At 40.0% G+C, this 27005-nt stretch overlaps 2 protein-coding genes across 2 annotated transcripts; both read left to right on the forward strand.

The window, feature by feature from the left end:
* The first annotated feature begins 8761 nt into the window (after positions 1-8761).
* On the forward strand, positions 8762-9745 carry LOC129437278 (olfactory receptor 51I2-like). The gene has a single exon (XM_055195436.2). The coding sequence runs from the start codon at positions 8762-8764 to the stop codon at positions 9692-9694; it is 933 nt and encodes a 310-aa protein (XP_055051411.2). The 3' UTR covers positions 9695-9745.
* Positions 9746-17357: 7612 nt separating this feature from the next.
* On the forward strand, positions 17358-18297 carry LOC129437280 (olfactory receptor 4B13-like). The gene has a single exon (XM_055195438.2). It carries the CDS (start codon positions 17358-17360, stop codon positions 18081-18083), a length of 726 nt encoding a protein of 241 aa, XP_055051413.2. The 3' UTR covers positions 18084-18297.
* Positions 18298-27005: the final 8708 nt, after the last annotated feature.

Raw genomic sequence — 27005 nt, forward strand, 5'->3', positions numbered from 1 at the left:
ACTCAGTTAAACAAAAACAATGACGCAGTACTTCTGGATGCAATGCGGTCTCTTTTATTTACTTTTCTCCTTCCGGTTCTTCCAGGTTAGCTCCACCTATTACTCCTCCCTCTCATGTGATCGATTCGTGGACGCAAACATGAATAATAATAAGAATGTAAAAATATGGTGGCGGAAAGTTTCTGCACTGCCACAAGTGTGCACTGTATTGTAGTAGTGTTAAGTAGTGTCTTAAAGTGCACTTAAAGTGTAGGTGGTCATGCACCATGATAACATCTTCCCAGAGCATGCCTTAATCCCCCTTGGAATCTCTCTGTAGTCTAAGCAGAAAGCGGGTGAACACAGAGGAAACAGGCAGGAAGATAAACAGTCCCACACAGGCCTAGCGGGAACAGGTGAGGCAAAAAAAGTACCACCCAGCCCTCTGTAATTCTAAACAGTTAGCGGGTGAACACAGAGTGTGAGCAAGTGGGTGTGGAATAGAACCTAGTGGGATCTCTCCGCCACGCCTGTATCTGACCTTTTGCCCATCCCTAACAGCCTAGAACTATGATGTGTGTGCCAAATTTCATGATATTCTAAGCATGCAAAGAGCCTTAACTCATTCACCGCCATTGACGAGTTATCTCGTCATTTATGAGTTCATATTTAACTAATAAATATGCCTTTTTGGACGAATTTCAAAGTGAAAGTGTAATACCGCTTTTATCAAAATCGAATTGATCAAAAACGGAAGTTAAAAAGAGTTAATGATTTTTATTAACTGCCTTTATGTTTGATAGTCATTCTGAGTCTGATCTTTAACATAAATTCCTTAACAAAAACGCAATTTTTTAAGCTTTTTGCTCAAAATGTTGTATTTTTGAAGAGAAATATCCATATTTCAGTGGTTAAATTAAGTAGAAAAAGTAAATATATAATGAAACCTTTTTCCCCATTTTGTTTGTTTGTTTGTTTGTTTATTGTTTGTTTGAAAACAGAGGGTGTGTTCTTTAATTTGATATAATTTGTATGTTTATATATTTATAGAAAATGATTTTTCCTGCAAGGAATTTTGTGAAAATTTTGTTAAAATCACAAAAATGCAGGTGGGCAACTTTTCTCAAAAAGGCTGGCGGTGAATGAGTTAATTATGCCTGAATATAAAATTAAAGTTTGACGCATTTCCATGGCAACAGCGAGATCAAAAATCTGTTCGCAATTTAGCATTTTAGCATAGTGACCGACGAATTGGGAACCGCTTCGCGGGTGACCTATCTACTTCGAGAAACTATGAAAACGGCAATGAACTTGGCATGCAGGTATTTGCATAATGCCGGGTGAACACAGGTGCATATATAAGCCGCAGGTGCATAATACCAAATCAGCTTTTATTGCTTCGAAGCCAGCAGACATCTGCTCACGAGAAGCTTAACTGATCTTCGTAGATCCTGTCTCTGAAGAGGAAAAAAGATCTCAGCTTGCTGAAGTTGGTTGGGCAAAGACACCTCAGCGGAGGCTCGCAGTGTTTTTTCTCCACCCTTTCTCTCTCTCTCTCTGTCTCTTATTTTAGGACTTGAGTTCGAGTGAGTGCATTGCCTCTCCCTGTGTGTTTCACCAGCTTGCACAAAGAGTGATTCCCTAAGAGAGCAGCACGTTTGAGCTTTGTGTCTTTTTAAAGACAGCCACTCATTCGTGTCACGGTCGGGGTCGTCTTTTTAAAGATGGATTTCCATCCCTGCTCTGTTTCTGGATGCGGTGTGTTCATCGCCCCCCGGGATGGCCACGAGCGTTGTCTTTCGTGTCTGGGGCTCCAGCACGCAGAGGCAGCGCTGCGTGATAGCTCATGCTCCGTCTGCGAGGGCATGACTATGGCGGATTTGCAGAGACGGGTGTCATTCCTCCGGCAACGGCCCCCGCCTTCCAAGTCTGGTGCTGCTAAGGGCGCAGTTACCAGACTTGCGAAGGATGACCTCCGCATAACGGTGCTGGGTCGGTCTGCTGGTTCGTCCTGATCCGTTGCCAGCGGAGGTCCCAATGGAGACGAGCGGCCCGTGTTCTAAGGTGTCCTCGCGCTCTGTCGAGCCTCCACCCAACGCGATGTCCATCGTAACGTCGGAGGGGGGTATGTCAGCCTCGGACGTCGATCCAGATCCGCTGGTTGCGGGTCCTGCGTTCGACCCCGAGATGGCAGCCATGCTCGGACTGAACCTCCCTCACCCGAACGTCCCGCCTCGATGATTGGTACTTCGGGGGTGCCAGGGCTTCTCAGTCCTCGCCCCCGGTGCCCTTCTTCCCCGAGGTGCATGAACAGACCCCGTTTTCCACCCGGAACCGGCCGAGGGCGTCCTGCGGCGGCCGCCTCTGTTCCTCCTCACCCACTCAGCCTGCTTTGAAGGGTGGAAAGAGGAGATCGAAGCGGCCCTGAGACGGGCGACCTAGAGATGGAGGGGATCGCTCTTCGGGAGATGGTGAAGGCACCACTCCCCCCACCGGAGGAGGGCTGGTTGGGGAATCCTTTGTTTCATTTTTCTGTTCCGCTGACTTTTCAGTCGGCACCCACAAATTCACAGAAAGAGTGAATTCCACTTCCATCTCTAGGTCTTCAGATGAGCGCCGGAGACACGAGCGGGCTCATAACCCCCCCTCGTTCTCCGACTCATCAGAGGAGTACGAGAGCGACGCACGGGCTCATAACCCCTCCGCGCTCTCCAACTTCTCAGGTGGTAGGAGACAGTTACGGGGCTCATAACCCATCGTCTTCCTCCTCCTTCACCGCGGGTACACCGATCGTGCCTTTAGTCCCTCTCGCACGCTATCTGGGGGCGTGAGAACAGCTTCCCAGCCCGTCACATTGGCTTTTACGCGCGATTCGTCTTGGCTATGCGATCCAATTTGCCCGGCGTCCCCCAAATTCTCCGGCGTTCGTTTCACTGCGGTGAGAGCTGCCGATGCGCACGTCCTCCGTGCGGAGATCGCTGTCCTATTGGCGAAGGACGCGATCGAGCCGGTCCCTCCAGCCGAGATGAGGTCGGGGTTTTACAGCCCTTACTTTATTGTACCCAAGAAAAGCGGCGGCTTGCAACCGATCCTGGGGCCTCATTTATCAACATTGCGTAGATAATGTTCTTTATTTGTACCTACGAATGTGCGTAAGTACAAAAAAATCGGGATTTATCAAACGTGCGCACGTTGTTCGTAGGCACATCAGTAAGTAATCCTTGATGATAAATCCCATTTGTTCTTAAGGACCATGCTCGTGCACGTTCATAGTCATTTGCATTCCGAAACGCCTTCAATGAACCATATATGGTGACAACACCTCCCGTTATATGTCACGTGGTTGTGCTTTTTCCCTCATCGCAATAATGACAAAGAGAGCGTAAAAGAGGAATTTTACAGACACAGAAATTGAGTTACTGCTGGATGAGGATAAATCCTAATAACACATCCTGTTTGGTTTACTTAGTGCGGGAGGAATGACTAACAAAAGAAACCATGTTACCATTGAGTTTAATTCCGTTGAATATGAGGAGAGAACACTTCCAGAAATAAAAAAAGTGGGTTGACATTAAATTATCAGCAAAAAAACGCGTCACAGCACACCGACGTGAAACGAGTGCAACTGGAGGAGGACAGACAATTTTTCACCTTGGACAACAGCATATAACCAGCATCAATTGGCGCGATCATTGAAAACGCGCTACCGGCGGAATGGATTATTTGCCAAGTCTTCCAATAACGCAAGATAAGCCATTGCACTGTGTCAAGCATTTGTCGGAGACTTCATTTATACAAATCACATGTAGAGCTTTCACAGATACAGATACATATCACAAATAAATCATTATAATTATTTGCTGTTACCATACTGACATTAATCATTTTTAACACCTGCTTGTGGATAAAAAAGACACTTCTTTCGCTATTCTACCACTAGATGCTCTGCGTACCAGGGGCGGACTGGCCATCTGTGTGATCTGGAGAATCACAGAGCGGCCGGTACTCAGGATGGCCGGTGGGCCGGCCCACCACCCGCCACGCACGCAGTCATTACCTGTTTTTTCCCCCCCCACTAATCTGTTTCACACTCCAGTACTGTAGGTGGCAGTAATGCATCTTTAAATTGGATGCCAGCTGCACTGGCCGTGGCCGCCAAGTAAGGAGAAGAAGTGGTATGAGGAGGAAGAAAAACCGAGAAAAACCAACAGCAAAGATGTTAGATAGAAGTAGAACATAGAAGCATAGAAACACTGTTCTCAAACACATCAAAAGTCAATAAGAAGCACACAGTCACAAGAACACCTGGAAGCATTCATGCTTATGTCCACAGAGAAAGACATCCTCATGTCCCTTGATAATGACTTGGTCATAGACAGAGTTGCAGAACAAAGCGACCTGTTGAAGAAAATCCTTATCCCCCAACATTGAGTAAAATTCCATTGCTGGATTGTTTTTTTAGGTGAGTATTCAACCTCCATTTATATGTGAGTATTCAAGTTAAACTGTATATTAAAACCTCTTTACTTTGTGATTTATCATATAACTCATACAGTACTATGTGTTGTGTGTTTCAGATACCTGTTTTGTATTGGTTCAGCCAGAGGGACTGCAGTGTGTTGAGACCTCCATTTACATGTGAGTATTCAAGTTAATCTAGAATAATATGCTTTTAACACAACATCTAGTCAACATCAGTGCTATTGCTATAATTTGGATGGGATAGTATCATGAGCCACAATTAAAGTCTTGTGAAACTCATGCCAGGCGTTATTGTTGTTGTCGAGTTTCCGCACTCCGATTGCTTTGGGCCGGGCCTAGTCAAAGTCCAGGGCTGTTTTTTAGTCCCAGTCCGTCCCTGCTGCGTACGCATACTCAGAGGTGTGCGTATATTTACACAGATTTCTACGTATAAGTGCAATTTGATAAATTCCACACTTTGCGTAAAACTGTTCCTACGCACACTTTACGCACACTTCTGTGCGTACGCACGCTTGATAAATGAGGCCCCTGAACCTGCGTTCGCTGAATCGTGCACTTCACAGAATGCCGTTCAAAATGCTGACGCCCAAGTGCATTTTCCATGCATTCGTTCAAACGATTGGTTCGCATCCATCGACCTGAAGGACGCGTACTTCCACATATCGATTCTCCCCCGGCACAGGCCGTTTCTCCGCTTTTCGTTCGAGGGGCGAGCATACCAGTACAAAGTCCTCCCATTCGGGCTCTCTCTGTCGCCCCGTGTATTCACCAAAGTAGTGGAGGGGGCTTTAAAACCCCTGAGAGAGAAAGGTGTGCGCATTCTCGCATATCTAGATGATTGGCTAATAATAGCTCAAACACGTCAGACGCTGTGCGATCACAGAGATTTAACTTTAAAACACCTCGCTCGTTTGGGTCTTCGGGTCAACTGGGAAAAGAGCAAGCTTTGCCCCGTGCAGAGAATCTCTTTTCTCGGGATGGAACTGGACTCGATCGATTTGACAGCTCGTCTAACAGAAGCGCGTGTACAGTCGATTCTGACTTGCCTGAATACATTCAAGAGCAAGAGCGCGGTCCCGCTGAAACAATTTCAGAAGCTCCTGGGGCATATGGCAGCAGCTTCGGCTGTGACACTGCTCGGGCTGCTTCATATGCGACCGCTTCAGCATTGGCTTCACGATTGAGTCCCGAGGAAAGCGTGGTTGCGCGGCATTCACCGTGTTATCATTACCACTGCGACCGTGGCGTACATCAATCGTCAAGGCGGTTTACGCTCGCGTCACCTGTTGCATCTCGCCCGTCACCTCCTCACTTGGAGTCAGAAGAATTTGAGGTCTCTTCGTGCCATTTACATTCCGGCCACGCTCAATGTAGAGGCGGATGCGCTCTCTCGGGCTGCGCGTCCCGGCGAATGGCGGCTCCACCCCATAGCTGTTCAGCAGATTTGGAGACGTATCGGCAAAGCGCAGATAGATCTGCTTGCTTCCCCAGAGACGACCCATTGTCGCCTGTTCTATTTTCTAGCCGACGGGATGCATTGGCACACAGCTGGCCGCGAAACATGCGCAAATATGCGTTCCCTCCGGTGAGCCTCATTGCGCAAACCCTATGCAAAATCCGTGAGGACGAGGAGAGCGTGCTGTTTGTGGCACCGTATTGGACAACCAGGAGTTGGTTTCCAGAACTCTCTCTCCTCGCGACAGCCCCTCCTTGGAAGATTCCCCTGAGGAAGGACCTTCTTTCTCAACAAGAGGGCACATTATGGCACCCGCGCCCCGACCTGTGGAACCTCCATGTTTGGTCTCTGGACGGGGCACGGAGGATGTGAGTGATTTACCGCAAGAGGTATCTAACACTATTGCTGCTGTGCGAGCGCCGTCTACGAGACAGGCTTACGCCCTTAAATGGAACCTGTTTGTCGACTGGTGTTCTTCCCAATGTGAGAACCCCCGAGAATGCCCGATTAGTGTTGTGCTGTAGTATCTCCAGCGTCGTTTGGAGAATAGGCTGTCACCATCCACTATTAAGGTCGATATCGCTGCGATATCAGCTCACCATTCACCCGTAAACGGTAGGACAGTGGGTCGACACGACCAGGTCATTAGATTTCGCAGAGGCGCTCAAAGGCTGAATCCTTCGCGACCTCCCTCTATTCCTCCTTGGGACCTGTCCTTGGTGCTGAAATCACTCCAGGAAGCCCCATTTGAGCCTCTGCATAGTGTGAGTATTAAATTTCTTACTATGAAGACGTTAACTCTCCTTGCTTTGGCTTCTGTTAAGAGGATAGGGGATATTCATGCATTTTCGATCGATGATTCATGCCTTCAGTTCGGGCCAGCTGCATCCAGCGTAACACTGAGACCCCGGCCCGGCTTCGTGCACAAAGTTCCCACCACTCCTTTCAGAGATCAGGTGGTGAACCTGCAAGCGCTGTCTTTATAGGAGGCAGACCCAGCCTTGGCTTTGTTGTGCCCTGTTCGTGCACTACGTGTGTATATAGACAGGGACGCAAAGCTTTAGGACCTCAGATCAGCTCTTTGTTTGTTACGGTGGTCAGCAGAAAGGAAAAGCTGTCACCAAGCAGAGGATGTCCCATTGGATTGTGGATACTATAGCCCTTGCATATCAAAAGCAAGACGTGCCTTGTCCATTTTATTTACGTGCTTACTCTACACGCAGTGTGGCATCATCTTGGGCACTGGCTCGCGGTTCCTCGCTAACGGATATTTGTAGAGCTGCAGGCTGGGCGACACCTAATACGTTCACAAGATTCTATAGTGTTCGTGTCGAGCCGGTATCCACTCGGGTTCTTTCTGTTAACTAGTTAAGAACACAGAGCCTCTATTTTGGTGCTGCACATTTGCACCATTATGGAAGGCCGTCGAGGCAAAAACGTCACAAAAACTGTTTTTGCCTCTCCTCCACCGCCCTGATAGCCGATGTTGCGGAGCATCCGCTGTCAACCTATCACTGATGTATTCTCTGTAATCCTGTGTAGGCTAGGCGTCCACATTTGTCCCCTACGTGGGGTTCATTTGTGTGTATAGTCCGTGGGGTTCTAATCCTCCACGTTTTTCCTTAGCAGAGCCTGCTCTGCATCTCTCTGCATACCATGTATTATTCAGAGACTTTTTTTGAGCAACCTGTCGGTTGTTTCATTTATTTTATGTCATCCATTTAACCTTCTTAGGGGATGGCTTCCGCAGTGTTCTAGCTCCGCTCAGTTTAGACGCTTAGGGAACAGGTAGTGACCGGCCTTCTGCATTTCGCCTTAGGTTCCGCCCCTTTATGTGGAGGGCGGAGGGCTTTTGCAGGCACTGGAAGGGTTCAGCTGCAGTGGCGTTTTGGTAGGGATTCCCAATTCGTCGGTCATGACGTGACGTCGTAGTGACCGACTGAAAGGGAACGTCTCGGTTACGTATGTAACCCTCGTTCCCTAAAGGAAGGGAACGGAGACGTCACGTCCCGTCACCACAGTTTGCTGTTTTCAGGCCGGGCACTGTTGCTCGGCTTCTCAGCAATAATATAGCTGATTTGGTATTATGCACCTGCGGCTTATATACGCACCTGGTGGGGCAGCGCCGGCAATATGCAAATACCTGCATGCCAAGTTCATTGCCGTTTTCATAGTTTCTCGAAGTAGATAGGTCACCCGCGAAGCGGTTCCCAATTCGTCGGACGTTTTGTGCCAAGTTTCAATACTTTTTGAGCATGTTAAGAAACCCAAAATGCCCAAAAGTTTTAAAAAAGAAGAAGAAATTCTAAGCAAAACAACAGGGCTTCACACCTACAGTGCAGGTTTGGGCCCTAAACATAAAGACATGAGCAACAAGACATCATCAAAAGTTTGCTTTGATGACATTCCAAAAAGGGTTGTGCTCGTTATGCAAAATGAGCCACAGAGGTGTCTTCTGAGACATGTAACACAATATAAAAATACAAGCATGTACTGGTTACCCAAAGCGCAAAAGGAGCACCAAGTAGGTAACTGGTTTATTCAATAGAAATGCTTAGATGGTCATTATATCCCAGACGGTATGGCAATGACACAGTGTTGATATCCCTAGCTGATAACTTTTGTAAAATTACTAAACATCACCCTCTAGTCATTTTTATTTGTATACTGTTTGTAACATCAATTCAAATCGGCTTTACAGAAAATAATACTGTTCTGTTATTTATTTTGTTAAAGTTCCTGTTGAGCAGTGAAATGTCCTTATTGCCTTTATGTTTTTGTCTTTAGGACCCCAGTAATCAAGCTAAAGGGCAACTGTGGCATAAGACAATCTGCGGTCAATCAATGGAAAATAAAACACATTTTTACTTCATGTTGTTTGGAAATCTTGGGCATAGAAGATATGTTTTGTTCACTTTGGGGTTTGTTTTATACTGTGTGATCATAATCCTAAATGTCCTTATTATTCTTGCAATATGTTTGGAAAGAACATTACACCAGCCCATGTACATTCTGATTTTATGTTTGTCTATTAACTCTCTGTATGGTACAGCTGCCTTTTTTCCAAGGATGTTGTCTGACTTGCTATCTGATACACACACAATCTCCACTGAAGCATGTCTCATCCAGAGTTTTGTCATTTTCACATATACAGCAAATGAGTTTGCAACATTAATGTTAATGGCATTTGACAGATTTGTTGCAATCAGTAAACCCTTACAGTACCACAACATAATAACTTTGAGGGTACTAACTGTTTTAATTTTTATACCCTGTATTTTTTCAATGCCTTTTATGGGTATCTCTATTCTTTTAACTTCCAGAATGACAATGTGTGATAACAAACTGTGGAAGGTGTACTGTCACAATTATGAACTTGTTATGCTCTCTTGTACAAACAGTGTACTTAGTAATGTTTGGGGTTTCTTTGTATTGATTATATCTGGTGTTATCCCTTTGTGCTTAATATTATATTCTTATGTTAAAATTCTTATCATTTGTCAAAGAAGCTCATCACAGTTCAGAAGCAAAGCTTATCAAACTTGTATTCCACACATAGTGATTCTTGTCAATTTCTCAATTGGCATTATTTCAGAAACCATTTTAAGTCGGCTTGTGAATTTAGAAATGCCAACATGGCTGTCAGTATTTTTTTCATTGGAGTTTCTCGTTGTACCACCAATCGTTAACCCTCTTGTTTATGCTTTAAACTTCACTTGTATTCGCAAAAAAATTATTTGCCTTGTAAAAAAATGTTACACAAATGTTACAGATTGATTAACTGGATTGTAAACCTTGTAAAACAAAAGTTTCACTTGACCCTCTTTTAAAAGGGCCATGTCACAATACTTTTTTAAGATGTAAAATAAATCTTTGGTGTCCCCAGAGTACATATCTGAAGTTTTAGCTCAAAATACCATATAGATAATTTATTATAACATGTTAAAATTGACACTTTGTAGGTGTGAGCAAACGTGGCATTTTGGGTGTGCCCTTTAAAATGCAAATGAGCTGATGAAATTCAAACACTGATCACAATGATGGTGGTTTGTTGCAATTGAAACTCAATTGTGCTGTCAATTATTTTCTCTCTCACTTAAATATGGAAAAGTCAGATTTTCATGCCATGGCCCCTTTAATGTAAAATAATAAACAGAAATAAATAACTAATGACACTAGAAAAATTATTTAATCGTTATGTATACATGAATTATCAAAAGAAAACTTTTAGTCATGAGTGGAGCAGACATGAGTTCCAGACTAACTATTGCAGCATAAGTACCTTACCCAGACGAGTTATACAGACCTGCCAACCTTTACACATTTTGCGTAGCTGAGATGCATTTAGACATCAAACTACGCTGCTACAATTTGTAAGTTTAAAATATGCAAAAAGCAATTGATGGTTTTGAGTTCAACTTTTGCATACTAGGCAACTCATCTATGGGTGTAACCGCATTGAGCAGCAACCTGTTGGGAAAAGAAGACTTTGACCAATCATATCGCTAGTTTTAAACTCTTCAAGGCTACAAGCGGAGAGCTGGGGAGCCGTCAAAACGAAAATAACGAAATTGGTTTTCATCCCTCTTGGTCCACCATGCCAATCAGGGGCATCGCTCCAGTGTAAATCTGTTGTGCCTGTAGTTTAAGTTTTGCACCCAGTTTAAGATTTTACTTTATTTGTCAGTATATTCATTTACATTACTAAACGCTGCAAAAAATCGAAGCTATATGAAATGTAATTCACGCTTATAAACAGGTTGCAGTCACACTTTAACGGAAAATACAAACTTGGGCAAGCGTGCACAAATCAATGTCCGCGAGCATCTGGGTTTTCTTTTTCTAGCACACACCCGCCCCTCACTCAGAAGTCTAGGTGATGGCACGTGAGAAAGCATGAAGAAACTGATGCTAGTTTCTTAATGATATATCAGTCTTATTCTGACTCGATCGTTCCTGGCTCCTGTAGATGGAAATCAAATTTTGTGCAAAGCAGGGAAATGGATGCAGAAAGTAAAAATTATGAGGAAGGTAAAACAAACTATATGCTCAGCGAGTCAAAAGTCAAGTCTAGAGAATTGCATTATTGCTGAGAAAATTAATCAACACATGTATGTGTACCGATCTGTATTGTCAGATAAGAAATTACTGTTTAGTTTACTAGATCTACTTTAGGGCACTACATAAACAGTTGGCTTAAACAACATGCAGATATTATACACAAACAATCATGCACATATGCTCTTTATTTTAGTAGCAGCCTATTGTTATTATAAATTCTTGTAAAAACTCATTATCATCAGTACTGTGGAATGCAAATCTGCTTACATGCTTACATTAAATGTATGCTTTAAAACATATTAATAATGTTCATGTTAGGTAAGTTAAAGAAAAAGTAGTGGGAGGCCTGTGTTCATCTCAATGGCCCTGCTGCATACTTCTGGAAAATAAAGGACAACCATCCTAACATGATAGCACACATAAGGTCTAGCATTGTCCTGCATTAGGAGGAACCCAAGGCCAACCGCACCAGCATATGGTCTCACAAGGGGTCTGAGGATCTCATCTTGGTACCTAATGGCAGTCAGGCCACCTCTGGCGAGCATATAGATGGCTGTGCGCCCCGCCCCAAAGAAATGCCACCCCACACCATTACCCACCCACCAGTCATTCTGGAGGATGTTGCAGGCAGCAGAACATTCTCCACAGCGTCTTCAGACTCTGTCATGTCTGTCACATGTTCTCAGTGTGACCTGTTTTCATCTGTGTAGAGAACAGGGCGAGTGACGAATTTGCCAATCTTGGTGTTCTCTGGCAAATGCCAAACTTCCTGCATGGTGTGGGCTGTAAGCACAACCCCCACCTGTGGACTTAGGGCCCTTCTACCACCCCCATGGAGTTTCTGACCGTTTGAGCAGACACATGCACATTTGTGGCCTGCTGGAGGTCATTTTGCAGGGATCTGGCAGTGCTCCTCGTTGCACAAATGTGGAGGTAGCGGTCCTGCTGCTGGGTTGTTGCCCTCCTACGGCCTCCTCCATGTCTCCTGATGTACTGGCCTGTCTCCTGGTAGACCCTCCATGCTATGGACACTAAGCTGACAGCTCATGAAGTCGTTACTACTGTATTGGAGTTCAGTATAGGTTTCTGGTTGTTCTTTGTTTCTAGTCAGTTTCGCAACTGTGATCACAGTTGCCAACTCTAGCGAGACAAATAAGCAACTGTAGCTTCAAAAACAAGCCCAAAACAAGCCCAATATTATAATACTATTTAGTTTCAGCATTATAAGTTTTTATTTATTATTTATTACCAATAAATGAGCCTGCAACATATTAAACTGAAACATTTCTTTTATTAGAAAGGAATAAACAAATTGTTTAACAAAAATCGGCAAACGGCAACAAAGCGCACGGGCACGCACTATCCTCATCTCTGAGTCTGATCACCTGTGAGTCTGGATAGAATAGGAGAGATGGAAAAAGAAAGAAAAAAACAAGGTGCAAAAGACAAAAGCATTAGAGGGAGCTGTAACCTAATCAGCTTAATAAAATAAATTTGAACCATATGTATCTACTTTTAGTATAAGACTGTCCCATAAAGCAAAAAAATATGTTTTAAATATAAATTTAAATATATTCTTAAAAATACTTTTTAAAGCATTCTACTATATCTACTTTTTTAATATTACGAACATGTAAACATAATAATTTTAAAAAGATTAAAATTAAATATATTATTAACTTTAAAATATACTTTATATAATTAACTAATATTTTGCCAAAGAACGCTTTTTTGCCATATGGGATTTAAAATTAGAAATGTATTTGCTTGCCCTTAAAATAGATTTGATGTATGAAGATTAAAACCAAATCCGTCCAAATTAAAATAAAATATTCAATTGAGCATAACATTTGACAAAATATATTTTGCATATATTTAACATATTAAATATATATATCTTTTTTTGCCGTATGGGATAATTTATACATTAGAAAAACATTGTAGAAATTACATATTTACCTTACAAAAGAAGGTCATCCCTCTCCTCCCCTGCACAGTCCATTATCTCCTCATCTGTCTCCACTCCACCTCTGTACATTCCAACACTGAAGCGCTGCAGCATTTCTTGGCTCGGGACAAAGTCCTTGCAACAAATTCCGACTCTTCTTAGGCCGTAGCGAATACACAATATGCTACTTAGAGTTTTCTGCACCATTCTGTTCCGCAATTTAGATTTGACTTGGTTCATTTGTGAAAAAACCCTTTCAACATCTGCATTGCTCAAAGGCATCGCAAGAAGGGACAGCGCAAACAATGCCAGATCTTTAAAACACTGGTCTCCACTGCTGTCCTTGTAGGTCAGATTCTGGCCCAGAACTGTTCTGCTTGACAGTCATCCTTTATTTTCCACTCATGGAAGCTTATTGGCTGATACTGTGCATCCAGTGCCCCGAGATCACCATTGTACATTTTCAGCATGGATACTGTGGCTAACTGTGGTTTGTTCTGTGATAGAATCACAGATGGGCTGAATGATGACATAGATTTCCAGGTATTGATATTTGCTGGGAGCCTATTCTGCACCTGCTTTGCTGCTTCCAGAAGGAAATCCCGGCATCTGTTCTTTATATTTGTTTCGACAGTGCTGTCCAGCTTTGCCTCTCCAAGAGTAATAGTAAACTGCATGCCGAAATTAACCGCACACATGGGCAGATAATTGGTTGTGTCATTCAAGTTGATATCAAGGAGTCTGGAATCAGAGAGAGGTATGGCACTGGGTGTGATTACTCTTGAGATAAGGGAACGAAAAAATGACTGTAGGCAGTCCAGCATTTTAAATGCATTCCCATTTTCGAGTTGGAACAATTTGTTAACTCTAGAAAACTCATGTAAGATAGGCATAAGAAACTTTAGGTACAGTTTATTCACAGGATCACAGTACATCTGGTAGAGTACTTCTGCATCATAGCATCGTTTTGCATCTTTACACAGTTGGAAATGTAACTTGAGCTCATCCCATTGCTTTAACACACGAACACAGCAGTCATATATGACGAGCCATCTAGTGCCTGAAAGCTGCACTAGCATCAATGGCGTTTCACCAGGGTTTATTAACTGGTAAATTTTGGCATATTCTCTGCGCCTCAGTGCACTGTGAGAAAACCAGTTGTGCGAATGTGAAATTAAAAACTCGAGATTGCGAGGCAGTGTTTCGACGGCTTTGCTGGCACAAAGTTGAATTGAATGACACACGCACTTAAGCAGTTGTAGTTTCTCGTTCTTTTTAAGAAGGTGAGTAAAAACAGAGTTTTTCCTTCCAACCATGACACTACAACCATCAGTTCCGATGCCTACACATTTTTTGAAATCCAGACCGATGCTGTCAAGAAACTGCGTCAGTGTTGTCGCGATTGCTTCTGCCGTTTCTCCTTGCATATCCACTAAGCCCAAAAATGTTGAAACAATTTTGTTTAGTGAGATACTGAAGTAACGCACCACCACACACAGCTGTTTTACCGAAGCGACATCTGTGCTCTCGTCGATTAACAGTGAATACTGAGTCTCTCCGATATCTTTAAGCAAATCTTTAAACATGCAGGGGGCTGTGCATTTTGTACGATGGATGCTCAAGTCCTTTTCAAAGGTCGAATTTACCAATTCACCCAAGTGATCAATTGAACTAACGGCTGTGTGACAAGCTATGTAGCTTGCAAGCTTAAGCTCGGCCATTTGATTTACATTCAAAGGTTTTGACACTGAAAAACCGATGTCTGTTAGACGTGTTGAGGGAAATGGTTTGGCATTCTTCTTGTGTTTTGCTGTGCTTACGTGTTGCAGGAGGTCTCCATGGTGAGCACGAATCTCCGTTTTACAGTACTTGCACATCGCTTTACTCTGATCACCAACCACTTGACCTATCCAGTCTTTTAATTGTTTATCCTTTTCCCAGTCTTTGTTGTACTTTTTACCATACTTGGACCACTTCGTTGGAGGCATTGCGAAGAGTCATCGACCGATCAATCATAGCGTGGCACTGGTAACTTCGCGCCTTCACAGTTTGCGCGCACACTGCCTACGCACTGAACGCAATTTTTCACCAATCAGGGGGGGTGGGATGTTTTGACAAATTACGCCGCAGACAGCACTAATATTAGTGAGCAGACAGTGTCAATCAATGCATTGGATAATGAGAAAACAGCAAGTATAAATGTAAAGAAAACAAATTTGCTTGCTTGACATATTTTCCTAACAAGCAACCATATTTTTAAAAATAAGCCCGAAAACCCGCAACACGTGATATTTTAACGCGACTTGCCAAAAAAAGAAGCCCAAAGTCGCGTATTATAAGCGGACTTGGCAACTATGACTGTGATAAAGAGGTATCTAGGGTTATTATGATTTTCTTCAATAAGCTTGCTGAGATAGGTAAATCTGGCAGTTTTTATAGCCTGTCTGTAGTGTTGAACACTTTCTTTCCATGCATCACGCCACACCTCTAACTTTGTGCTTCTCTAATTTCAGTCCATTTTTTAGCAACCTTTTAAAAAGCTGGCCATACCATGGGACTGGTGTTTTTTTTTCTTTGATTCTCTTTGATCTAATTGGAGCAACAGCTTTTAGCGTACTAGAACAAACGCTGTTCAAGGTTTCTATTACAATATACAGATCTTCACAGTTATCTGCTACATGTTTCATGTGGGACAGGTCTGTAAGAGTACTAATAAAGCTATCTTTAATAGTTGAAATTATTGTTCTGCCTAATCGTTAGCGTGGTGTGGACTGAGCGATCTTCTCTAGAAGTACCATGTATGAGAAAAGGCAGTGGTCTGAAACAGCATCACTTTGAGGTGGTATTTGTACATCATAAATATTGAGTCCAAGTGACAGAATTAAATCTTATGTGTGTTTACAGGTATGCATGGGCCCTATCACATTTTGTCAAATACAGAGAGAATTTAGAACATCCATAAACGCTAGTCCTAATGCATCTTTTGGGTTATCAATGTGGATATTAAAGTCCCCAATGATAAGAGTTTTATCTACAGTGACTACTAGCTCAGACAGGAAATCTGCAATTTCTTTAAGGTCTGTAGGTAGTAGCTAGGACAAAAGAAAGCTGTTTGTTGTTATGATCAGTTAGTTTCATATTTAACATCATTATTTCAAATTAATTAAATTGTAGTTAAGATTTTTGGTTTACTCTAAATATTTTATTGTAGATTGTAGCTACACCACCCCCTCTCCCCTTTAGGGTAGGTTTGTGATTATAATAATAATAATAATAGTCTTGTGGGGTGGATTCATTTAAACTAATGTTATCATCTGCTTTAAGCCAGGTTTCTGTTAAGCAGAGCACATCCAAGTTTTGGTCTGTAATTATTTCATTAATAATAGGTTCTTTATTGGTAAGCGATCTAATGTGAGGAATGCCAAATTTTTACAGTTGAGTTTCATCTGCTGATGTATTGTTTCCTAATGTTATATTAACAAGGTTTGTACGAGATTAGGTAAATAGTGCTCTGTATTTGTTTGTTCGAGGTACAGACACAGACAAAATGTGTTTATACTCTGGTAATATAAACTCTATGTGCTGGGGATAAATGTGATCTTTACATGTCAGTGTAGCTAACAGATGGACGGGCAAACCGATCCGCTGTTTCCTGACCTGGGCCCTGTTTAGTCCTAGGAGGAGTATGTAAAACATCTTCACATGCTGTTGTCAAACTTCCTATTGGGCAGAATGGGTGTCACTGCGAAAGTTGTTCAGGTCAACGAGAACTGTGCACATACCAAGTTTCGTACATATGCACATATATCTGTGCACCAAGTCATTTTTTTAATTACGGGGGGCTACAGAGCCCCCCTGCCATGCCCATGTGCCAGCTCTTTGTCCTGCTCTTTGATGCTCGGGCCATAATCCTAAAGACATCAGCAAAAAAAAAATATTATGCTTTGATGATATTACGAGAATATATTTTATGCAAAATGAGCCACAGAAATGTCTTCTGAGACATGTTACACCATATAAAAGTACAAGCATATATTGGTAACCTAACGCTCCTCTAAAACAACAGAAGCAACACCATCTGAAGTAAGTAACTGGTTTATTCAAGGAAAATGCTTAGGTGTTCATTAAGAAAGAAATATACCAGAAGGTATGGCAATAACAGTGTTGATATCCCTAGCTGAGATTTAGTAAAATTGCTAAAGCATCTATCCTCTAGTCATTTATATTTGTATACTGTTTGTGACATTAATTCAAAGCAGCTTTACAGAAAATCACACTGCTCTGTCATTAATTCTGTTAAAGTCCCTGTTCAGGAGTTCAGCAAACTTTTCTTTAATGCCTTGATGTTTTTGTCTTTAGGACTCCAGTGATCAAGCTAAAGGGCAACTGTGGCAAGAGACAATCTGAGGTCAACAAAATCATTCTGTGTTAATGGAAAACAAAACACATTTTTACTTCATGTTGTTTGAAAATCTTGGGTATATAAAATATGCTTTGTTTACATTGGGATTTGTTTTATACTGTGCGATCATAATCCTAAATGTCCTTATTATTCTTGCTATATGTTTGGAAAGGACTTTACACCAGCCCATGTACATTCTGATTTTATGTTTGTCCATTAACTCTGTGTATGGTACAGCTGCTTTTTTTCCAAGGGTGTTGTCAGACTTGCTGTCTGATACACACACAATATTCAATGAAGCATGTCTCATTCAGGGTTTTGTCATTTTCACATATACAACAAATGAGTTTGCAACATTAATGTTAATGGCATTTGATAGATTTGTTGCAATCAGTAAACCTTTACAATATCATAACATAATTACTTTGAGGGTACTAACTGTTTTAATTTTTATACACTGGATTTTTCCAATGCTTTGTCTTGCTATCACTGTTCTTTTAACCTCCAGAATGACAATGTGTGGTAACAAACTGTGGAAGGTGTACTGTCATAACTATGAACTTGTTAAGCTCTCTTGTACAAACAGTTTACTTAGTAATGTTTATGGTTTCTTTGTATTAATTATATCTGCTTTTATTCCACTGTGCTTAATATTATATTCTTATGTTAAAATTCTTATCATTTGTCAAAAAAGCACATCACAGTTCAGAAGCAAAGCTTATCAAACTTGTATTCCACACATAGTAATTCTTTAAAATTTCTCAATTGGCATTATTTCAGAAATCATTTTAAGTCGGCTTGTGAATTTAGAAATGCCAATATGGCTGTCAGTATTTTTTTCATTGGAGTTTCTTGTTGTACCACCAATCATTAACCCTCTTGTTTATGCTTTAAACTTCACTGATATTCGCAAAAAAATTATTTGCCTTATAAAAAAATTAAATGTTACACAGAATGTTACAGATTAGTTAAATGGCTTGTAAACCTTGCAAATCAAAAATTTCATTTAACCCTCATTAATTGTAAAATAATCCATAAAGTTTAGAGCTAATATAGGGTTTGTTGATCTCAGTTTAATTCAAGTTGCACTGCACCACTTAAATTTAAACACAGATTAACAAATCTTAGATTAAAACTTTAACTTGTGTTAAACTCTTCATCCACAATTTATTTTTTCCATCATGATGAATTTGCCTGTGTAATTACACAGCAACAATGTTGACGTTGTCATTCAAAAAGGAAATAAACAGTTTATGCAGATTAAGGAAACTTAATTTTTGTATTATATATCACTACCTAATCTGAAGGGCAGATTCAAATAAAAACATTTGGCAATCTATTAAAACTGTCTATTGTACTGATTAATATAGCAATGTGGCAGGAAATATTGCGAAACTCAGATATTGTGATATAATGAACAAGAGTTGTTGATGTATTTGTCATGAAGCGACACTGTGTGTCTGTTCATTCACTGCCCTTCAGATTTAGGCCTAATCCTTGTTGGTGCAACCCAAAGTCGTATAATAAGAGAGTTACGACACTCACATAGACGTCCGTTGTAAGAATGGAATGCGGAAGTAACAGCGTGTCATGTAGTGACGCATAGTTCCAAACGCAGCACTGAAGCCCATTCATTTCAATGGCACCTGCTGGTAAATCAATGAAATTACCGTTTCTCTTTACATTTTCGGACATTTTATGAATATAGTCAACAGTGATATTTTATGAACTCTGCTGTAGGTAATGATTATTGTTAATAATAACTAGTAAAATTTTATATTTTAATGAGTTGTGTATAATGTGTGAATAATATAGATTTAATGGTTTAATATTTTATTACTGGTGGCCATCTACTTTCCACTTATCTTTTTTTATCTATTACGAGTAACACTAGGGGGCAACAGCAAGAAGCTAAATGCCTCATAAGAAAGTCACACTGCTTCACAATGCTGCTATGTGTTTCATTGTGTTTGGTAAGTAATACGAGTGATGTAGCCTCGAAAATCCTGTATAATTATATTAACATTTAATGTGTACTATAAATATAATTAAATATGAATTTAGTGTGTTTCTGTTATGCTTCACTGTTACAAATAACCGCATTGGCAATCTTTTTTTGTGATTTTAATATAGGAAAAGTGTAGGAATTATGTTTTTAGCAGATTGATAGCCATTTATATAGCCATATTTTTGCTACAAAATAAAAGATAAACTGTGTTGCTGTAGTTGGTATAGATAACCACAGTTATCTTTGAGTCACCATTCACTGTTTATCTTTATTAACTGATTTACTGTATTTCCATCACTGCCTAGTAAAAAAAAATGTATAAGCATAGTAAGTATAATGATCAATTCACATTACAAGCTAATATTTACCTAAAATAGCTGAAAACCTATGCAAACAGATTGACAGCCCTGCTTGGTTTGGAATGAATCACGTGACCGCGCGGCGGCGAGATCAAAGCGTTTCGTAACTCTCTCTTTATACGACTCTGGTGCAACCCACCCTAAAATTCTTTAAAATAACTAATGATAAATGATATTTATTTTGCAAGTTGATTTAAATTGACTAAATAAATATATACTGGAAAAACCCTTAAGTAAAGCAAAATTACACTGGTAAAATATGTGACATCTACTTAAAAATATTATGTATAGTATTGTTACCAAAACCCTTTAAGCACTTTTAAAGGGTTACTTTTTAATTAAATCTTCCTGATTTAAAGGCGGAGTCCACGATGTTTGAAAAACGCGTTGGAAAAGGAGACGGGCAGACTACCAAAACACACTTATAGCCAATCAAATCAAATCAAATGCCGGGTTGCGTATGTGTGGGGGCGGGTCTATCAACAGAAGGTCCAGATTCTATTGGGGTAGGGGCGTGTTTGTTTGGGTGATTTCAAATATCAACATTGGCTTTCAAACATTGTGGACTCCGCCTTTAATCACATAAAATTTCTTCTTTTTTATACAGTTTGTAAGTAGAGTAGTGTTTATTAATATTAGTTATTAAATGTACACTATAAGTATCTGTCATTAACTTACACTAGCCTGTAAGTACTACAGATGTACTGTGTATATACAGTTTGTAAGTACAGTAGTGTTTGTTATTAGTTATATGTACACAAACTATCTAGTAGGGGTGTGCCTCGGCATCCTGGCCAAACTTGCCCATTGGCCTACTAATCATCCCTCATACTAATTGGCTATATCACTCTGTCTCCTCTCCACTAATAAGCTGGTGTGTGGTGGGCGTTCTGGCGCAATATGGCTGCCGTCGCATCATCCAGGTGGATGCTGCACATTGGTGGTTGTTGAGGAGATTCCCTCGTTCATATGTAAAGCGCTTTGAGCACTGAGAAAAGCGCTATATAAATGTAAGGAATTATTATTATTATTATAAGTACCCGTCATTAACTTCCACTGGCCTTTAAGAGCTGCACACTTAACATGTATATACTATTTGTAAGCATTATAGTGTTTCTTGTTTGTTACAGAATACAGTACATATACTAAAAGTGCTGTCATTAACTTACACTGGCCTGTATGTACTACACACTTATGTACATACAAATTGTAAGTACATTACTGTTTGTTATTAGTTATCATATATGCACACTATAAGTACCTGTCATTAACCCACACTTGCCTGTAAGTATTAAATATTTATAATGTATATACAGGGTGCGATTTGTGAAAAAAACAGAGGGGGGGATGTTTTCATAGGGGTCGATTTCGGCGACGGTGGGTACCCACCATATTTCGTCATGAGTCATTTTGTACCCACCACTAGTTTTAACTTTTTTGATTGTTTTCAGTGGTTATGAAGAGCAATATGAGGGAGAAATTTGGTAATCGTTGTCCGACCTAAACAAAAATCCATTATAATATAATTTTTTTATATTTTTCTAATTTAAATATTTCTAATATTCAGAAATGCGCTCTCCGCTCACGAGCTCTGATCGGAACAAACCCGAACCTCACTGTCTGCTGAACTTGCGCAGAAACATAAAAATATAACCAGCTTTTTAAAATGGTTTTAAAACTAAAGATTTATACTATTTTAGCACAAATTATGAGCTTATTGACGATTTTTTATCATTCTTGACATGATGCGTCTCTGTCCACAGCACATTTCAAAACATTTTAATTCATAAAATAAATCATGAGAACATGAACTCATCACTGCATTTGCAGGAATTGTAAAATCTTTTTTCTTATTAACTCATGAAGCAGCCTAACGCAATATTTTTACTGTAATAGCTTTTTTCCCCCACACATATGAACTGTGATCATGCACAACGAAAAAACAAGCAATAATTAAATCTTGAATGGCAAAACTATATGGCACAATGTAGTGTCAACTTAAACATAAATATGAACAATGTATTGATTGCAAAGTTAAACCATTACAGTAGAAACCGTTTTAATGCTTGCTTTTAAAGTAATAACATTAACTTTACACCGCGATGCTTTACAGTGATTTACAGTGAAATGATAGAAAAGTCAGATGCATTATGTGTTAGTCACTTAGCCTCATTTGCGCAAACTGGACGCGCCCGCGCCTCGCTAAACGCCTCATCGGCATTTATCATGTGTAACTTCTGCCATTCTCAGTGGTGTGACTGGGACACTAACTCTGCTTGTCATCATAAACAGATAATCAGATTGTGATCTTTATTCCCGCTTTATTAATATGCGGCTGAATATGCTGCATTTCATCGTTTCGACACACAGCTCCATAACCATCTCGCAAGTGTTTATAGGCTATTACTCGTGAGATGTAACCTGGTCTGTAACCAATCAGATAGCGCCGTGGGCGGGACATTGATCAAGTCTTCAGAGTGGTGAATACAGAGATGCTGCGCGGCAGCTGTATCACAGCCATCCAAAGTAGCGCATTTTAAAACAAAATTAACTTTAATCAAACCACGGATCCGTGATAAGTTTTGTGATCCGTCTCGCCACTAGTGTAGTAGCACTGATCACTTTGAGGGGGGGATAAATTTATCCCCACCGGGGATAAAAATAATTAAGCAGAGGCAGGGATACATTGACCAGAAAGGGGGAAATCCCACGCATCCCCCCCGGCAAATCGCACCCTGTGTATATATACTGAAATTACAAGAAACACTATTGTACTTACAAATGAATGTGCAATATAAGTATGTATCTGGTATTACTCAGTACTTATCTAGATTATGTACCACCGGTAAGTACAGTAATGATACCATTTAATTACAATGTAGATACTCAAAAGTAAGTACCACACATTAGCTCTTGATCTAAAACCTGGAACTATGCATCTCTCCCCTTGAGGTTAATGTTTATTGTACCCTGTCCCTATTTCTCTAAATAAATACATTTCAATTTCAATGTACAAGGTAAATAGACTACACACAGCACTGCCGCTCCCACCACGTGCTTTGTGTAGGGCACCAAGTGCTGAGGGGGCACCAAAAATAGCCTAATGAAAAAAGTTATAATGCTGATTATTTCATTAGCCTATAGAAATATTATTAGGCACCTTTATGCATGTATATGTACCAAAAAATGAGGAACAAAATAATTTAATTGCTCTCGTCTAGAAAGTATGCCCCCTTGCCTTGGATGGTCTGAACTGGTTAATCACGTGGGCCCCTGACGATGAAAAACAGTAACTTTTATGGAAATGGCCCCCAAAAAACAGCAGGATTCAGGATCTGAAAAAGAAAGAAGAAGAAACTGCGAAATGATGCCTGTGCATCACTTGCAGGTAAGTCCATGTTTAATAATTCTTAAATACGGGAAATGCGCATGTGCTGCTGCTAATCGTAATGCGTCTCGAACTTGCTGATGTTAATGTTGTCAATTTATGTTCTTATAATTTATAACTTCGGTTCAAGCTAAATTGAGATTTTACTGTTAAACATTACCTATGCATATTCTTTTTACAAATAATTAACGCCAGCTAGCTGATTCTTTACTATCTTTCTTTAGATATTAAGCAGTATGGTTTATTTTGACATGACGGTGTTTAATACTTTCTCAGTAACATTATATATATACACTAGGGGTGTAACAATTCTCCAAATCCTTGATTCAATTACATTTTCGATTCTAAGGTCACGATTCGTGTGATTCTTGATTTTTACTTTTTTAAAAGACAAAAAATGCTATGCCATTATTATTAATTATTATTATTATAGTTTCACATTATCATGCACATTGCGTGCTTTTCCTCGCATGGAGGTTTGTGGGCTTCACTTTACGCGAGACAGCTTGTAGAGAGAGGATTCCTTCTTGCACGCACATGGACTTAATGCACGCATCTTGAACTCCTAGCATCTGAAATAAATCCAGCGTGTCATAAGCAGCTGCGCTTTTCTTTGTCTCACGTGTCATCTGTCCGAAGTCTTAACATAAACTTAAGTGGTAATCCTTAAGTATTCGTTTAGTTTTATGCGTTTCATGCGAGCTGAGGCAAACTATCCCTTTTGTTTCAAATATAACCCGCTGCACAAAAATCCTCTCTCACTCTCGCGTAACTTAAGTGCAGAGAGCTGCGCGCTGTCCAAAGTCAGATCACTAGTTAGTAAACAATCCTGTTTATGATATGCATTTCAAGGCGGCGTAGCAATACATCCCTCGTGTTTAAAATATAAATTGCGTTCCGCTGGGCCGATGTTTTTAAAGGCACCTCTGAGAGTTTTTTTCGCCGCTTGGCTGTAATGGGTTGTGCTTAAAGAAAGCGAAGGAGAGATGAATCCATGTGCAAATGAAGTTTTATTAGTAAATCCCCAAAAGGGCCAGCAAACATATCCAGTAGGGCAATCCACAGAACGTAATCCAATAAACAGGCAATAGGTCAGGGCAGGCAGAAAGCAATCAAAATCCAAATAAACAGGCACGGGTCAAAAACAGGAACAGGTACAGATAAACAGGTACAGAATCAGGAACAGGGTAAACTAACAGGCTGGACATACAAAGTAATAATCAGCAGTGAGTAACAGGACTGAGGTGGCTTTATACAAAACAAACAGGAAGTGGGAAGTGAAGTGTGACATGGCATGGTATCCTGCTCAGTTCTAAAAGTCAGAACTGAGCAGGATATTAAAATAAAGTCCAAAACACAACATAACACAGGAAAATACATAACAAAACCTTACATTGGCAAGCCGACCGGACGTGACATGGAGGCGTGCCAGCATCGACGATCCCATTTTTTAATTCGAAGTTCGAGGTTGTGACTTAATTTCGAAATTAAAATCGAAATTGTGATATATATATATATATATATATATATATATATATATATATATATATAAATTGTCATTATGAATGATATAAAGCAAACATTACTGTTGCATTGTGTGCATAATTGCACCTCACTCTATTATGCTTTTATATTATATTATATCTTTTTTTTACATTAGAGGGCATCATTAAGGAATTATGCATTAGGGCACCAAAATGTCTAGCAGCGACACTGGCTACACGTACTGTAAAATAAAGTGTTGTCGTTAATAAAGATGTTCCGATGACATTTTTCTCTTCCCAGTAATAATTCCGATACCTGGGCTCAGGGTATCGGCCGATACCAAGTACCAATCCGATACCTGTGTGTGTATCGGTATAATATGCAGTTGTACATACTACTAGCCCTGTATGAATGGATAAAACTGTTTTATGGTGTGCTTCAGACTTATTCCTGTATAAAACATGAACAAATACATACAGTGAACTAGGGTATTTTTATTATCTGAAAGACATTTGACAGTAATATTTATTTTTCCTAAGAGAAAACGAGCCACAAATCTAACACTGTAAACTGAAAGTGTATTTTAGTTTTAGAATAATTGGAAAATCTGCAGAATTCTGCTGGATGATTTTAAATGTTTTTAGAAGAAGTTAGAGAATTTAAGCTATTACATATTACAAAATTGCATCTAAAATAATTACTTTTTAAAGGCTTACAATTAAAATGAATACACCAAACCAATGAGTACTCTGAATTAAACTGGACCAACATGTACCAGATAATGTGCATGTCAAGATAGAATTATAGTTTGTAGCCTATATTACATATATTATTGTTTATATAAATATTATAGCAGAATAAAAAAGCTTGCGTTAATAAGTTCTCATTTTGAATTAAGCACGTATGAAGATAATTTCGTCATTTTTACAATGCAATGTAAACTTTATATTAAACATAACAAGAGCATTCATCTTGTAAACGGATTTGAAATGATGATGTGCTGAGTTCTGACTGTCGCGTCACATAGACCAGTGGTTCTCAAACTGGGGTCCAGTTTTATGACATTTTATAAAATACATTCATTTATCATGAATTCTGTGTAACTAAACCTAATTAAAATAAGGCTACTAACCAACAGCACTACTTTGTATAACTTAATATGTTTTGTTTAATAACAGTTTTTGTCATAAATTTTCTTTGGGGGGGCCGCGAAGGAATGCACCGTACACAAGGGGGGCCGCATGCAAGTTTGAGAACCACTGACATAGACGACAGAGACAAGTAAGATCTGCTTAACTCAGTGGTTTTATTTCATCTCAAATATCAAACGGTTCATGCTCTTATCATTAAAAACAATCACAGGAAACAGCACGTGTAGGGTTTATGTACTTGTCAATGCCGCTCACAAATGCGCGAGGCTATGTATGTGTGCTTGTTGTCAATGACGGGCATTAAATCCACGGAGTTCTAACTGGAAATCTGCGGGTGCAGATTCTGTTGATACATGTTGATGTTTTATTAGTCTGAAATACTAACAAATAGCGGACATACAGCTGCATGCTTTCATTTCTTCGCCGCTCTAAGTAAACAGTGGTTGCGTAACTCGTGTGGTAACTTTCTGGTGTTTGCATTCAGAGCAGCCAAGAAGAAATGAGTTTCGCTTTGCAGCATTAGCTTTAGTGTGAGCTATAACGGGCATAACTAGGTTTATTAAGAAAATGGTATCGGATCGGTACATGGGTTCAAGTACTCTAGTCGTTAATTTTCTGAACAAGGCCATTTGTATGAAAATGGCATTGAGAACAGAGACTACTGGTTATCCAGTTTTTTTTTTACAAAAACTAAAAATGAAATTTGGTATATACGCTATAGGTTATACTTAAATTGTGTATGGTCATATAAACTTATTTTGTACCAACAATGTTTACTTATGCTCTTCCCTGATTTGTTGCTTTGATGGTCTAAATTTGTAAATAAAAATGATGCAGGATTTATTAAGTGACCTCTTCTTCTACACAGTTGGTCTTAAATGCGGAAACTTCAGGTATTCAGGATGTTGCTATTGTACCATAGTATTTACTATCTTTACCATTTTTAAGTAGTTTTTACATTTTCCACCACTGTTTCCATCTCTGTGTTGGCCTTCCATAAGTGATGCTAATGATTCTAAAACTGAAGCCATCAGTCTCTTTGGCCTTTTGACCACAGGGACTTCATTAGTGTTTAAACGTTTAATTAAACCTTTAGGTCCATTTATTTTGGCCCACTGAGGAATGTGATGGACAGAATGCTTTGGTTGGATGGCCAGGGGACCAAATTAAGAGGTCAAAACAATGTAATGACTTGTTAATAATATGTTTAAGTTACATCATCAGGTGTAACATTCAATAAATGAAAATCTTGTTCCATTTTTGTTAAGTGTCCAATAATATGCTGT

Source organism: Misgurnus anguillicaudatus, chromosome 24 (assembly GCF_027580225.2).
Source record: "Misgurnus anguillicaudatus chromosome 24, ASM2758022v2, whole genome shotgun sequence".
NCBI lineage: Eukaryota > Metazoa > Chordata > Actinopteri > Cypriniformes > Cobitidae > Misgurnus > Misgurnus anguillicaudatus.

Coding starts and splice junctions, on each gene's coding strand:
- LOC129437278 (XM_055195436.2), top strand. CDS start 8,762: ATGGAAAATAAAACACATTTTTACTTCATGTTGTTTGGAAATCTTGGG.
- LOC129437280 (XM_055195438.2), top strand. CDS start 17,358: ATGGAAAACAAAACACATTTTTACTTCATGTTGTTTGAAAATCTTGGG.